At 42.4% G+C, this 16,831-nt stretch overlaps 1 protein-coding gene across 7 annotated transcripts in view; it reads left to right on the forward strand.

Moving 5' to 3' along the window:
- Positions 1-6,048: 6,048 nt before the first annotated feature.
- The window catches only part of REPS2 (RALBP1 associated Eps domain containing 2), a 222,107-nt gene continuing 211,324 nt past the window's right edge, over positions 6,049-16,831 (forward strand). For 3 of the 7 annotated variants that reach the window (XM_025997510.2, XM_072743699.1, XM_072743700.1), the window contains exon 1: positions 6,050-6,420. In XM_025997510.2, coding sequence (XP_025853295.2) covers positions 6,187-6,420 — 234 coding nt within the window. In that variant the 5' untranslated portion in view covers positions 6,050-6,186. Of the gene's footprint in view, positions 6,421-16,831 lie in introns of all 7 variants that reach the window. The other 4 variants (XM_072743698.1, XM_025997515.2, XM_025997514.2 and 1 more) reach the window with 2 other exon arrangements.

Genomic DNA, 16,831 nt, shown 5'->3' on the forward strand with positions numbered 1-16,831 from the left:
GGGGACTGCGGGATCACGACCCGAGCCAAAGGCAGATGCCCAACCACTGAGCCACTCAGGGGTCCCTGGCTAGGATAATTATTATCCAAAATCCAGTTCAGGGAAACCAAGCAGGAAGCTGCCTTCTCAAGGTTAGACAGCTTGCTATTGTCAACAAGTGGTGAGAACTGCTGGCTACAGTTTGTCTGACATAACTATTGGACTTGCCCAGTGCACAGAAAGCTTTTTAATGTTTCTGTTCAGCCATTCTCAGGGCCACCATGGAGAGAGGTGAACCATCTGATACCTGACCTAAGAGGCCAGCAGGGCTACTGACAATAAGCTGTTTGTTGCTTGGGAACAGCCACCTTCTCAATTTGTTAAGCTTTTGCTTCAGAGGATGGAATTGCTACAGGAAGGAAGAGGGCATATTCTCTCTCTCTCTCTCTCTCTCTCTCTCCACACACACACACACACACACACACACACACACGCACACACTAGGGTGGATATAGGATATAATTTAATCAATGTTCACAACTGGTTTATGGGAGACAATAACTTGTAAGATTCATTGTCATTAGAGGTTTGCCGAGTGTACCGGGGCCAAGTACTCCAGCTGCTCTTTCTCTATGAGTGCAGAATGAATTGGGTGCGTCCATGTGGCTCACATCAGCTTTACTGTCGCTGGAATTGAATTGGAGACTCAGATTGGTTTGTGGCCACAATCAGGCTTCTTACTTTCCCTACCCTCTCCTTTCTCCACCTCAGAGAGAGAGTCTACAAAACAGACTTTTACCTGGCAAGCTGCAAGGACACTGCTGTCTTACACCCATCAAGTCCCACAAGTGGGAATGGAGAGTGGCCCCACACTAGGGGTGCTTTCTATGTGAAATAGGGTAGAATGGAGTCCTCTCTGAGGGCAACAGAATTCAAGGGTGTTGGTGGTGGAGAGAGAGAGAAAGGTTGAAGGGCGGGGGTGTTGGGGAAGAGAGAAAGAGAAACAGAGATAGAGCGAGACAGAAAGATAGAGACAGACAGGGGTAGAGACAACATTGTTAAGAATCAGGAATGATCAGTTTCTTCACTCTTCCATCACTTCCTTAGAGACGAAAAAATGAGAGGAGCTGGGAGAAGTGCCAATGTTACTTCATCATACTCCCTCCTGGGGAGTAGAGAGGAAATTTCTCAAGAAAAAAATGCGGCCAGGGGAATAAGATTCCCTCTCACACTGTCAAAGATCTTTCTTCACTTCCAGAAAAAAAAATCAGTCAAACAAGTGATTATTTAGCATTTACAATGGTCAGTCCCTCACTAAGTAATTCTTAAAGTTCACTATCTTTGAGATACAGTCTCAAGACTCTCAATATCATTCATGAAAATCAGAGAAGCTGGATAGAATTCTGTATAGTTCTCCTGCCCAGGTATCCTATCAATTGGCTGTAGGTATCAGAAAATATTAGGTCTCAGAAAAGAGAAGAGAAAAGAAAAGATTAGGTCTCCATACTATAAAACAGGAATCAGTAAATTTTTCCTGTAAATGTCCAGAGACGTTATGCAATGACTCAACTCTGCCATTTTAGTGTGAAAACAGCCATAGACAACACATGAATGAAGGGGCGTGGCTGTGTTCCAGTAAAACTTTGCTTACGGATACTGAAATGGGAACCTCATACAATTTTCACATGTCCTGAAATACTATTCAGTGTACAGAAAGCACTATTTTTCAACCATTAAAAAATGTATAACCCAGGGGGTGCCTGAGTGGCTCAGCTGTTAAGCCTCTCTCTCTCTCTTTTTTAAAGGTTTATTTATTTATTTTAGAGGTGAGGAGGGGCAGAGGGAATCTCAAGTAGACTTCCCGCTGAGTGCAGAGCCTGACCTGGGGCTTGATCTCAGGACCCTGAGATCATGATCTGAGCTGAAATCAAGAGTGGGTCGTTGAACTGGCTGAGCCACTCAGGCGCCCTAAGTGTCTGACTCCTGATGGCAGGTCAGGTCTTGATCTCAGGGTCAGTGAGTTCAAGCCCTGGATTGGGAGCCTACTTAAAAAAAAAAGTGGAGCCTACTTAAAAAAGGAAAGAAAGAAAGTACAACCTGGGACATGTGGCTGGCTCTGTCGATAGAATTCGAGACTTTTTAATTTTAATTTTAATTTTTTTTTAAATTCGAGACTCTTGATCACAGGGTCATGAATTCAAGCCCCATGTGTGGTGTGGAGTTTACTTAAAAAAAGTACGATCCATTCTTAGCTTATGAGCCATACAAAACCAGACAATTGGGGTGCCTGGGTGGCTCAGTCAGTTAAGCATTCAACTCTTGATTTCAGCTCAGGTCATTCTCTCAGGGCTGTGGGCTCAAGCTCTGCATGGGGCTCTGTGCTGAGCGTGGAGCCTGTTCTGGAATCTCTCTCTTTCCCCCTGCCTCTCTCTCCACTCTCTCTCTCTAAAAATAAAATAAAAATAAAACCAGGCAACTGGTCCTAGTTTTGCAACCCCTGCTTTAGGAAACTCTTCCCTACATGCAAACAGCACTTTGTTCTGAGTTTGTTTAGTTGCCATCTTCATACAGGGCACTGATGCTGGATTTAAAAGGAAAAAGCAAAACTTCAAGACTGTCTCTTGGCTATTCCTGATATACAGTTGACCCTTGAACAACACAGGTTGAACTGCACCGGTCCACTTAATCTGTGAATTTTTTCCCCATTAATACAGTGCAGTATTGTAAATGTTTTTTCTCTTATGATTTTTTTTTCTTTTTAAGAAAAGATCACAGATTATTTATTTGAGAGTGAGCGCACACGAGCAGGGAGAGCTGCAGAAGGAGAGGGAGAAGCAGACCCCCACTGAGCAGAGAGCCAGATGCCAGTTTTGATCCAGGACTCTGGAATCATGACCTGAGCCAAATGGTAGACGCTTAACATACTGAGCCACCCAGGTGCCCTTCTTAATGATTTTCTTAAAAACACTTTTCTCTAGCTTAGTTCATTGTAAGAATATAGTATGTAATATATACTCAAAATATATGTTAATCAACTGTGTTTGCTATCGGGTAACGCTTCTGGTCAACAGGAGGCTATTAGTTAAGTTCCTAGAGAGTCAAAAGTTATATGTGTATTTTCAACTGCACAGCGTTCAGTGCCCCTAATCCCTGCCTTGTTTCAAGGTCAACTATATTATCATTCTGGCCTTTTGCTATGATGGAGCCCAAACAAGTGTGTAAATTTAGAACTGTAAAAAGTAAAAAGAAATTCCCTTCTAAAACGTTCTTGTTTGGGGCACCTGGGTGGCTCAGTGGTTGAGCATCTGCCTTTGGCTCAGGTTGTGATCCCAGGGTCCTGGGATCAATTCCCATATCAGGCTCCCTGTAGGGAGCCTGTTTCTCCCTCTGCTTATGTCTCTGCCTCTCTTTCTGTGTCTCTCATGAATAAATAAATAAAATCTTTAAAAAAACTCTTGTTTACTGTCAGCCTTAAGGGATATGAGTGTTTCTAGTTTTTACATTCTTATCTGTGTTAACTCTAAAGTGTGATCACTATTGCTTTTACTCAAAAAACTGCTGAAATAAAGAACAGTACTTGGCATTCCTTAGATATTAAAACATTTAAAAAATGCCATTTTCCCCTCCTGCATCCTGGGTTTAAATGTTACTCTTGTTGGGTCACTTCTGTCTCTTGTCTTCCATTTGAGCACCTTCCCTCTGGGATCCTAGAGCCCCAGAGAGGCTGTCCCTCTCCCCCAACCCCAACCCGCCATCTCCCTCCCTCCCATCCCAGTCTGCTGTCTCACACTCACTACTGTCTTGGCGCCTCAACCCTGGGGCTCCTCCCTCTCCTGTGAGCCTCCCTCTCTTGTCCTTCCTTTTGCCTCCCCCAGTCCCACCGATTTGTCAATAATCCATCTGGGTGCCTTCTTCATTAAGCCTTCCTGGCTGGGCTCTGGCTCCTGGATTTTCTCTCTTCTCTAAACTCCCACAGCGCTTAGCCTGGGGTACACGATTTAGCACTTAATTATACATCGTCTTTTATTGTTTGTTTTTCTTTGTTGTGTTAGTTTTGTCTTTTCCAGTGAAGCTGCAGACTCCTTGAAAGGAACACGTCTTGTATTTTTTTTAAATCCCTCACAGTACCCCCCGTAGGGACACAGTTAATACTTCCTGTTCTACCAATAAGTGCTGCTTGATGGATAGGCACAGATGTAAGGCTTTCTATGCATTTCAGCAGGATCTGCAGTGCTGATGAGTATCTGTCAAATTTATTAAACTGAGTTGAATAATGAAGAGCAGCTTCGAATCTAGTATTCAGTTGGGTAAATCACACCATCTCTGCATCCATTTTCTCATCTGCAAAATGAAGATGAAAATGTTCTCCCAATCTACCTCAGAGAGTTACTGTGAGTCTTAAATGCGATAATGTAGCTTTGAACTGTATGAATATTAGGGATTATTATACCTCACATTTCTTTTTCCAGGTGTCACAGGGGAAAGTAGGTTTTGGCTTTTATCACAAAGCGTGAGTCCCTTTCTAACCTCTGTTAGAATAGTGGGTGATAAAAAAAAAAGAATAGTGGGTGATTCTCAGGGAATCCCAAGGGTGTAACTAAAAAGGTAAGAAGAGCATAAACATGATCTCTTGGCTTCCAGTTTTCCTTAGAAATTATCACAGTTTGGAAAATACAGCAGGTGGTGAGATTTTAAAATGGTAATTCCCCAGCAAAGATAGTCTTTGCTGTTCCTTACTTACCTATCCTCTCTGTACTCTTGTCCACAAGCTTAATTCTCTCCTGGTAGCTGTAAAGCAAAATGTGGTATAAGGAAATCTTAGTGAAGAGATGAGAACTTCCTGCTTTTAGAGTGGATCCTCTTCTCTATTTCATGTCCTTAGATTCCAAAAGGAAAATCTTACTCTGGTCACCATTTATGGATTGACATAATTTTTCTTCTTCTTCTTCTTTTTTTTTTTGTTAAAAAAACCCCCTGTTTTACTTAAGTAGACTTTATTTCCAAAGTGGGGCTTGAACTCATGATCCTAAGACCAAGAGTCATATGCTCCACCTAATCAACCTGCCAGGCACTCTAATCATTTTTCTTATCTATTTCTTATGTATTTCTTCCCCCTTCACCATTTGTTGATTTTTTCTTCTCAGTCTTGTCCTTCCTCCTTATTTTAGTTTGACCAACATACCAAAGTATATTTGTTATCATCAGTGCTATTTCTTGAGATAGTGTTTGTTTTTAGTTAAAGTAAAATTATTTTGGGGTGAAAGGTTTATATATATCTGTTTATTAAATTCGAAATTGTATTTTTTAGTAGTGCTTTAATTCTGGACTCATTTTTTTCTTTGTGATATATATATGATATATATGATATATATGTGATATATGATATATGATATATGATATATGATATATGATATATGATATATATATGCAATTCTTCTTCCCAGGGCCCCTTTTCACTCTTATCACTCTAGTATTTAACACTAACTGACGGTATTCCTTTTTAAGGCACAACTCCAGGTATGAGCCATACCTGAGAAAGTAGCCTAACCTCATCTCCACCATGAATGGTAAGTGGAGTCACTGCGAGCAGTTCTGGAGATCTCTGTCCTCCAGCTTTTCAGGACGGAAGCGCACTATGCAAAAAGGGAAGCTTAATTTCTCCTGTCTCCCCCCCTCTTCTGCGAAGGGCGCCGCACCTGCTCCAGTTCTAGGGAAAAACCACCACAGCTTTCTCCGCCCCCTGAAAAGCGCCATGCTCCAGGTGGGTCTAGTTGTCTCCCTTCCCAGCCAGGGCGGAGAGCCGGAGGCGCCCCTGCGGGGCTCCGAGGGTGCGCCAGGCGCCGGCCCCCGGCCTCCGGGTCCGGACAGCGCGGGCGGGGCGGGCGGCCCGCGGAGTTAGTTACCTGGCGCGGCGCGGGGCGGGGCGAGGCGGGGCGGGGCGGACGGCGGGGGCGGGGCCGGGGCGCGATCCCAGGCTGCGATTGGTTCGCCCCGCGCCTGTCTCCATGTGCCGCGCGGCGGAGGCACAACATTCAAGTCTGGGGGCGGGGCCGGCGCGCGCCGGGAGGAAGCGGCGGCGCGGCAGCTGCGGGGCGTGGGGGCGGTGGCGGCGGCGGCCGAGGCCGAGACCCAGGCGTCGGAGGCTGAGGCGGAGGCAGCTGTTCCCTACCCGGTGGCGGTGCTTCGCCGGACCCCCTTCCCGGCCCCATGGAGGCAGCGGCGGGCGGGGGCTGCGGCTCCGGGCCGCCGCTGCTGCTGAGCGAGGGCGAGCAGCAGTGCTACTCCGAGCTGTTCGCGCGCTGCGTCGGCGCCGCAGGCGGGGGCCCCGGGTCCGGGCCCCCTGAGGCCGCCAGGACCGTCCCCGGCACCGTCACCGCAGCCGCGGGCCCCGTGGCCGACCTGTTCCGGGCGTCGCAGCTGCCCGCCGAGACGTTGCACCAGGTATGTCCCCGCGCCCTCAGCCGGCGCCTGTCTGTGGGGACCATTTCTGTGGAGATCAGGGGGCGAGGTGGGCCGATAGGGCTGCCCAAGGACCTGGAGGCCTCGGCCAGGTCGAAGTCGGGGATGGCGGCGACGCCCTTGTCCCCCAGGGAGCACCAGCCTCCTCCGCAGCTCTGGAGGGTGCGCTCCCCGTCTTCCTCCCCTGAGACAGACTGACGCTCCCTCCCCTCCCCCGGCCATTGCTGGGGCTCTGCAGCCGCCCAGACCCAAAGTTTGCCTTGTTCTGGAAGTGCTGTTTGTTTTGGCTGGTGTCTGGTTTAACCTCTGCTCGCTGCTCCTGCCTTTCCCTCCCTTGGGTGGGTGGAAGGGGGTAGGTGCTCAGGGTGCCTTGCTGGAACTTGAACTTCAAGTGTGTGTTTAGGTAAGTGTGTATGTGTATACAGCGGGGCCCAGAACTCAATGTTGTCCGCCCCATGTACGTATTAATGTATATATATCTACTATATGTATTTGCTCACTAATGTACTTCGGAATATTGATATTAAACTGGAAAACCTTAATACGTTGCAGAGCAGGGACAAAGGGCTGTAAGAGGATGTCTGTCAAGGCAAAGCCACGCTTACTGTTTAGGGCCAGAGGTAGACCCCAGACGTCCAGCATAGGAGACAGCTGTAGTTTCCCACCTTATTGCATGCACTTGAAACAGAACTGGAAAGTAATGTGTGTCACAGCTACCTCCTTTGAGCTGCTCCATACCTGGAAGAGGAGGAGGGGATGATCCACAGCACATGCTGTTTTTGTTTTGTGCTTTCCTTGGAGCTTGGAGAAACACTATTTGATAACCATCGTCTTTCGATGTCACCAGGCTTTCATGGTGATAAGATTCTTTTTTTTTTTTTAAAGATTTTATTTACTCATGAGAGACACAGAGACAGCGGCAGAGACACAGGCAGAGGGAGAAGCAGGCTCCATGCAGGGAGCCCGATGCGGGACTCGACCCTGGGACCCCAGGATCATGCCCTGGGCTGAAGGCAGGTGCTCAACTGCTCACCTACCCAGGCATCCCATGTTGATAAGATTCTTAAAATCAGGCCCAAAACATGAAATGAAGCTTTTTTCAATTATTTTTAAAGTTTTAATTTTGATTCCAGTTAACATACAGTGTCATATTAGTTCTAGGTGTACAATATAGTAATTCAGTACTTCATACATCATCCTGTGCTCATCAGGACAAGCGCACTCTTTAATCCCCATCGCCTGTTTCATCCATCCCCCCAACTCCTCCCCTCTGGTAACCATCAGATTGTTCTCTATAGTTAATAGTCTCTTTCTTGATTTGTCTCTTACTCATTTGTTTCTTAAATTCCACATATCAGTGAGATCATATAGTACTTGTCGTTCTCTGACTTATTTTGCTAAGCATTATACTCTAGTTCCATCCATGTCATTGCATATGGCAAGATTTCATTCTTTTTGATGCCTGAATAATATTTCATTGTGTGAAAAAAATATTTCATTGTGTGTGTGTGTATATAAACATATACATATATAAACATATACACACATCTTTATCATTCATCAATTGATGGACATGGACACTTGGGCTGCTTCCATATCATGGCTGTTGTAAGAATGCTGCTATAAAATATAAACATAGGGGTGCATGGAAATGAAGCTTTTCTTGAAAGCAGTAGTATAAAAGTTAACATCAATTGAATATTTGGAGTGGGAAGTGGTATTTTAAAATCTAGTTTCAGAGGATTAGTGAGGATTTTATGGCTCAGTTGCAATGTCACTGTGTTTGTAGGTCTTTTTTCTTACCATTTAAGACTGCTTTATGCTACTGGAGCATGCATATGCCTATATGTCTGTGAGCATAACTTTAGCCACTCTGTAATCTTTCACCTTTTATCTTATTTTTTTAAAAGATTTAATTTATTTATTCATGAGAGACACACAGAAAGAGAGGCAGAGACACAGGCAGAGGGAGAAGCAGGCTCCATACAGGGAGCCTGATGTGGGACTCGATCCTGGAATTCCAGGATCTCGCCCTGAGCCGAAGGCAGGCAAGGCACTAAACCGCTGAGCCACCCAGGGATCCCCTCTTTCACCTTTTAGAAAGGATTTCTGAAAATGTAATTAGTATTCGCAGAACTTAGCATGGCTGTTTAGCCCTTAAGTAGTCCTTTTTTTTTTTTTTTAAAGTATTTTCTATGTAGAAAGTTCTGCAATTGCTGTTTGTGGTTGAGCTGAACTAGGTAGACACAAAAAGTCAGTGTCTTGGGCGCCTGGGTGGCTCAGCAGTAGAGCGTCTCCCTTTGGCTCAGAGCGTGATCCCAGGATCTGGAATCGAGTCCTGCATCCGGCTGCTTTCTGGGAGCCTGCTTCTCCCTCTGCCTGTGTTTCTGTCTGTCTGTCCCTCTCATGAATAAATAAATAAAATCTTTAAAAAAGTGAGTGTATTAAAACACAAACCATGGCCATTACTTGAGGCCCTCAGAATATTCCCAACCATATAAATTTATTAAATGCTCTTGCAACTTTTCACCTGAAAAAAGAATGAGTGACTGAGGCCACACAGCAAGTAAATGACAGCTGGGCACCTGCCAAGACCTATTTTGTAGTCAGTAATACATGTACTGTGATAAGAGAAAGCGGGCATGCTAAATGTGAATGTGTTGGTTCACCACTCCTAAGGAATTGGGGAGGGGACTTTACTGGTGTTAGAAAAAATACACGCTCCCTTGAAGTATATATGATTTAGAAAGAACCCAAGGCACAGTGCATTTGCATGAATGATGTTATACTCTTGATGTCCAGTTGAAACCTGCTTGCCGAAGACTGCTTCAGATGTTGGCAAAGGGGGACACGCCTAGAAGATTGCTTGCAGTAAATCTCTCAGAGCTTTAAGCTCTCTTATTCAGTCCAGCAAAATAAAATACATCCTTCCCGATTAACCTAATATAATTGCAATAGTCCAGTATTCTTCATGCAGGTAAAAATGAACATCAAAGGCATCCTGGACAGGGAAATGTAATCAGAAGAGATTCAAGCAAAGGTAGCACTCAGCAGCCACCTGTTTTACCAACCATTTCGGTGATGTGTGGTATGGTGTGGTGTGGTGTGTTGTATCTTGATGTGTATGTGCATGCTCCATTTACCTCAATTTGCATTTCCCCATGAGTGTATTAGCCATTCTTTAAAACAAATGTAGACATTTTTAGCCTTTCCCTGTTAAACATGAACCTGTAAGTTCAGAATTAAGTGGCCCAACAGGTATAACTGCTCAAATCATGGAGCCACTAACCATCCCTGGTAATTTCTATGGTAACAGCCAGATTTTTTATCTTAATAAGCATATAATTAAGATTACCATAATGTTTCAGGCAGAGTGAAAATCTTACCTGGAGTAAATGTTTTACAAAAATACTTAATTTTGTCTCCTCCTTGCAGTAAAAATATACCTGTTACTTTGTCATGAAAGTTAGGTTAAGAATTTCTGTTGACTCCTAACTCTGGGAAACGAACTAGGGGTGGTGGAAGGGGAGGTGGGTGGGGCATGGGGGTGACTGGGTGGCGGGCACTGAGGTGGGCACTTGACAGGATGAGCACTGGGTATTATTCTGTATGTTGACAAATTGAACACCAATAAAAAATAAATTAAAAAAAGAATTTCTTTCTGTTGAAATATTATATATAAATTTTATTTTTTTCAGAGCAGTTTTATATTTGTAGCAAAGTAATGGGGAAAGTACAAAAATTCCCATACATACCCTACCAGCACACATGTACAGCCTCCATCATTATCAACATCCCTCACCAGACTGGTACATTTGTTGACATTGACATATCATTATTGCTCAAAGTCTATAGTTTGCATTAGGACTTACTCTTGGTGTTGTACGTTCTTATGTTTTTTTTTAAAAAAATATATTTATTAAGACTTAATTTTTTAGAGCAGTTTTAGGTTCAGAGCAAAATTGAAGGAGAGGTGCATAATGTTCCCATAATGCCACCTGATCACACACATACACAGTCTCTCCCATTAGGAAAACTCCCCTCCAGAGTGGTACATTTTTTACAATTGATAAACCTACATTAACATATCATAATTACCCAGAGTCCATAGTTTACATTAGGGTTCACTCTCGGTGTTGAGCATTGTATGAGTTTAGACAAATGTATAATGACATGTATTTACCATTAAAATATCATACAGAATAGTTTCACTGCTGCCCCTAAAAATGCTCTCTGCTCCGCACAGTCATCCCTTCCTCTTACCCCCAACCCCCAACCCCAGGCAACCACTGATCTTTTTACTGTCTTTATATTTTTGCACTTTTAAAGAATGTCATATAGTTAGAAAAACACGTATGTAATCTTTTCAGTTGGCCTCTTTCATTAATAATATGCACTTGAGATTCCTCCATGTCTTTTCATAGCTTAATGGTTTATTTCTTTTTAGTGCTGAATAAATACTACATTGTCTGGATGGACCAAAATTTATCCATTCATGAACTAGAGGACATCTTGGTTGCTTTCAAGTTTTGGCAGTTATGGCTCAAGTTGGCATAAATATCTGTGTGCAGGTTTTTGTGTGGACTTAAGTTTTCAACTCCTTTGTGTAAATACCTAGTAGTGTTATTGCTGGATCATATGGTAAGAGTATCTTTAGTTTTATAGGAAACTGCCAAACTGTCTTCCAAAGTGGCTGTGCCATTTTGCAATCCCCTCAGCCATGCATGAGAGTTCATGTTGCTCCATATTCTCAGCAGTATTTAACAATACCAGTGTTTTTGATTTTGACCAAAGGAATGTAGTGATATCTCATTGTTGTTTCGATTTGCAATTCCCTAATGACATGATGTTGAGCATCATGTCATATGCTTATTTGCCATCATTTTTTTTTTTTTAAGATTTTATTTACTTATGAGAGAGACTGCACCCTGGGCCAAAGGCAGGCCCTAAACCGCCTAGCCACCCAGGGATCCCCATAATAGTCTATTTTAAAAAGATCTTTGGTCCTTTTTTTGGAGTATTTATCTTCATGTGCTGATTTATTTAAAAGCCAAATTTCACTACTAGGTGAAAAATGGTAGGACGAAATCCTTTTAAATTACAAAAAGTTGGGCATCCTGGTTGGCTCAGTAGTTTAGCGCCGCCTTCGGCCCTGGGCCTGATCCAGGAGACACGGGATTGAGTCCCACGTCAGGCTCCCTGCATGGAGCCTGCTTTTCCCTCTGCCTGTTTCTCTGCCTCTCTCTCTCTCTCTCTCTCTCTCTCTCTCTCATACTAAATAAATAAAATATATTAAAAAAATAAATTAGAAAAAGTTAATATGAATGTCTGAGAAACAGTTTTTAAGACAAAGATCTACAAATGTTAGAGCGATTGGTTTCCCAGGTTGTGAAGTATTTCATTGGTATTCAAAGACCAGCATTTTACTAGATGGCATAGGATGGTGTGGTGGGAATCAGGTTTGGGTTTGACATGTATTTGAGTTTCTGTTACTCATAATGCACATTTCTAGGTACTGAGATTACATCAATGGATCAAACACAAATCCCTGTCCTCATGGAGTTTACATTCCAATGCAAATGTTTTTTATTCTTCAATTTGTTTGAGTTTATTCAGTTTCAAATATAGCCTTTAGAGGGGCATCTGGCTGGCTCAGTTGGGTAGAGCACGCAACTCTTGATCTAGGGGTTGTGAGTTCAAGCCCCATGATGGGCGTAGAGCTAACTTAAAAAATAAAGAAGGAATATAACCTCTAGAAATAAAGTGTCTATCTTGAACTAGCAAGTTTTATATTTGCTGTAATGAATTAAACTATATAGACTTATTGATAATATTCATCTTTTAGGATGGTATGTTAGTCTCTGGGAATGCTGTGCATATTTGAAGAAGTCATAATTTTTTTTTGAAGTAGTCATAATTTAATTTTTATGATGTCAACTCTTTTTTTGTTTTGAAATGGTGTATTTTTTAATTGGGATCTAATTAACATGTAACATTATATTAGTTTCAGGTATACAACATAATGATTCAGTATTTGTATATTTTGTGAAATGATCACCACAGTAAGTCTACATCTATCACCATACATAGTTATAAATTTTTTGTGTGATCAGAACTTTTAATGATATACTCTCTTGGCAACTTTCAAATATATAATACCGTATTATTAACTACAGTCACCATGCTATACATTAAATCTTCATGACTTATTTTATAACTGGAAGTTTGTAACTTTTGATCACTTTCATCTGTCCCCCCCCCCCACCTATCTGTTCTTCTGTATTTATGAGTTCAAGTTCTTTGTTTTTAGATTCCACATGTAAGTGAGATTATATGGTATTTGTCTTTCTCTGATTTGATAGTTAACTCTTAGACATTAAGGGGAATAGCTCTAAAACACTACTGATTGTGTAATATCAAGGGAAATCACTGAATTGGAAAAAAGCCGATAAATGTCTGCTTATTTAAGCAGCTTTGATTGAGGTAAAGAAGTAATAAAGTTGCTAGAAGTAGGGGATGTTTTAAAAATTCCTGTGCAGGCAGCCCCAGTGGTGCAGCGGTTTAGCACCGCCTACAGCCCAGGGCATGATCCTGGAGACCCAGGATCGAGTCCCATGTCGGGCTCCCTGCATGGAGCCTGTTTCTCCCTCTCCCTGTGTCTCTGCCTCTCTCTTTCTCCTCTCTGTGTATTCTCATGAATAAATAAATAAAATCTTTAAAAAAAATAAAAATTCCTGTGCATGGAATCAGATTTTTAAAAAATATTTATTTATTTTAGAGAGTGTGCAGGGTGGGAAGAGTTGGGGGTGGGCAGAGAATCTCAAGCAGACTCCCTACTGAGCACAGAGGATGTGGAGGCCCAATCCCATGAGCCTGAGATCACTGTAGTCGAAATCAAGAGTTGGACACTGGTGGGGGAGCCCTAGGTGGTGCAGTTGGTTGGGTGTCCCACTCTTGGTTTTGGCTCAGGTCATGATCTTGGGGATCGTGATATTGGGTCCTGAGTGGGGCTTTGAACTCAGCGAGGAGTCTGCTGAGGTTTCTCTCTCCCTTTTCTTCTACCCCTCTCTGTGCTAAGTAAGTAAATCTTAAAAAAAAAAAAAAAAAGAGTCGCTCAGGGCATCTGGGTGGTACAGTCAGTTAAGTGTCCAACTCTTGGATTTGGCTCAGGTTGTGATATCAGGGTTGTGAAATTGAGCCCTGCATCAGGCTCCCCACTTAGCACAGAGCCTACTTGAGATTCCCTCCCTTTCTTTATGCCCCTCCTGCTTGTGTGCGTACTCTCTCTCTCTTTCAAAAAAAAAAAAAAAAGTCAGATGTTAAACTGACTGAGCCACCCAGGTGCCCTGTGCATGGACTCATCTTTGGGAAGAAGTCCTATCTATCTATCATCTATCTATCTATCTATCTATCTATCTATCTATCTATCTATCTATCATCTATCTATTTTTAAAAAAAGATTTATTTATTTATTCATGAGAGACACACAGAGAGAAAGGGAGAGAAACAGGCAGAAGGAGAGGCAGGCTCCATGCAGGGAGCCCGATGCAGGACTCCATCCCAGATCCCAGGATCGCGCCCTGAGCCAATGGCAGACACTCAACTGCTGAGCTACCCAGGTGTCCCAAGAAGTCCTATTTAAAGATTTTCTTGTAATTCATTGAAGCAACTGTTTAATCATTAAAGAAAACTATAGGTAAAAGACAGAATTCTTTTTTTATAAAGATTTTATTTATTAGAGACACAGAGCGGGGCAGAGACATAGGCAGAAGGAGAAGCAGGCTCCCCGTGGGGAGCCCAATGCGGGACTTGATCCCAGGATCACTACCTGAGCCAAAGGCAGATGCTCAACCACTGAGCCCCCCAGGCGTCCCAAGACAAAATTCTTGTGAACTTTTCGTCATTGTTAGATTATTAGCCAAAACTGTTTTTTAAAAATGCAAATAAAGCAGTTTTCTATTTTTGCATCTTTATATCATAGTCCTTTGTAATATACACTTTAAGGAGAGAGGCCAGAATATTAAAACAGCAAGTAAGAATGTATCCTGTTTGAGGTAGTACTCTTTTTTTGTAAAAGAGAAAGAATGCCAGCAGATAGATATAGGAAATTCCAGAGCCAAACCATTGGGTGGTTTAAAGAGGGACAATTGTATAATAGTTGCTTGTTGACTCTTTTATAACAAAAATATTTCGGGTGAAAAAAAATATTTCAGGTGTGTAAAACTTAGAGGATTACCCAACAAATAAGTAAAACAGTTCATTTACTGCGAGGGTTTCCTGTGACCTTCTTCTCTGGTCCCATTCTCCTTCCTTCCAACCCCAGAGGTTATTACTGTCCTGAATTTGGTGTGCAATGAATTGAAAAAATGTTAATACTTCTATTATATGTATATCATGTGTGTATATAGTGTGTGTGTGTGTGTGTATGTCACTAAAATAATATATTGTTTTGTGTGGCTTTTCAACTTAAAATTAGGAGTATTGTACTCTTAACTGTAACTTGCTTTTCCTCGCATTGTTTTTGAGATTCATCTTTATTGACACATGTAGCTCTAGTTCATTTATGTTTCCTTTTTAAAAATCTTCATTACCTACTCTTACAGTGACTCATCATTATGGTGCTGTAAAGACCTTTATGCCTAAGGAAACTAGGTGGCATTTTTATTTGTATAGGATGTCACATGACTGCAGGACTGTGCTAAACGTGTACAAATATTAAAAGCTCCTTTATAGGGTAGCAGAATGCACGCTATATTCTTGAAGTGTTAGAGGACTGTAGAGTTAATTTTTTGGTTTGGCTTTCAAAGGCTTGCTTTCTCTCTCTCTCTCTTTTTTTTTTTAGGAAAATCTCAAACAAGTAGAATAATACTACATTCAGCTCCTCTGTGCTTGCCATCCATGCTCAACAACCATCAATGCACATGTGGTCAGTTCTGTTCCATTTGTGTTCCCACTTTTGTACCCTAGCCCTCTGTTATCCTAAAGCAAATTTCAGACATCATACGATTCATAGGATTTAAAAAAAGGAACCTGAGAGTGGTCAGAGATGGGAACATAGAGGGGTTTAATATAGGCAGAAAAGGTATCTGTGGCCTTCGGTCAAATGTAAAGACTGAACGATGGTTCTACATGATTGAGCTATTTGCAGTCTTTAAGGTAATGATGTTTGAGACTGATTTAGAATGATTGGGTAAACCAGTAGGGAGTTGGAAAACGTAACAAAAGTGAAGACTAGTAATTAATACAAGGTGCGGTACCTGACTGGTTAAGTTGGTGTAGCATGCAACTCTTGATCTTAAGGTTGTGAATTCAAGCCCTGAGTTGGGTTAGAGATTACTTAAAAAAAAAAAAAAAAAAAGCAAGATGGATTTGAATATTGGCCTAGTTTCACATGCATAACTGGGGACTGTCCTACTTTAAGGGCATAGAAAATTGGTTGTGAGGAAATCTTGAGTTGTTTCACTAATTATCAGTAATTATTAAAAGCGGGTTTGGTTCCTTTCTAGGTTTTCCCCCAAACTTTGTTTCGTAAAGGCAAGTATCTAGGATTTTGTATTTGTATCATTTGCTTCTTTAGTACATGTCTTTTGGTGGGCATCTAAGTCTGTTTGGGCTGCTATAACAAATACTGCAGACTTGGGTGGCTTATAAACTGTGGAAATTTATTGTCCACAGTTCTGGAGGCTGGTAGTCCAGGATCAAGGTATCAGCATATTTGCTTCCTAGTGGGGGACCCTTTCCTGGTTCATAGCTGGCACCTTCTTGTGTCCTTATAAGGTGGAAAGGGCTAGGGATCTCTCTGGAGCCTCTTTATAAGGCATTAAATCCTATTCATGAGGGTTCTACCCTCATGAGCTAAGCTCCTCCCAAAGGCCCTACCTCCTAATACCATCACATTGGGCATTAGAATTTCAACATATGTATTTTGTGGGAGACTCATTCATTTTTTTTAAAGATTTATTTTTATTTATTTATTTATGAGAGAGAGAGAGAGAGAGAGAGAGAGAGAGAGAGAGGCAGAGACACAGACACAGGCAGAGGGAGAAGCAGGCTCCATGCCGGGAGCCCGATGCGGAACTCGATCCCGGGACTCCAGGATCACGTCCTGGGCCAAAGGCAGGCGCAAAACTGCTGAGCCACCCAGGGATCCCCATGGGAGACACATTCAGATCATAGCAGCAACTAACCATCCTGGGTTGCTCAGGCCTCTGGGGTTTCCTGGGGCATGAGACTCAGGTTTCAAAGCAGAACAGTTGGAGGGCAAATTGGGATGGTTGGTCACCCCCTCTATTGGTTACTGCATTAATTATCTTATTGCTCTGTAATGACTTTTTTTTTTTTTGTAATGACTTTGAATACATTTAAATTGCAGCTTAAAGCAACACATTTATTA

Source organism: Vulpes vulpes, chromosome X (genome assembly GCF_048418805.1).
Source record: "Vulpes vulpes isolate BD-2025 chromosome X, VulVul3, whole genome shotgun sequence".
Lineage (NCBI taxonomy): Eukaryota > Metazoa > Chordata > Mammalia > Carnivora > Canidae > Vulpes > Vulpes vulpes.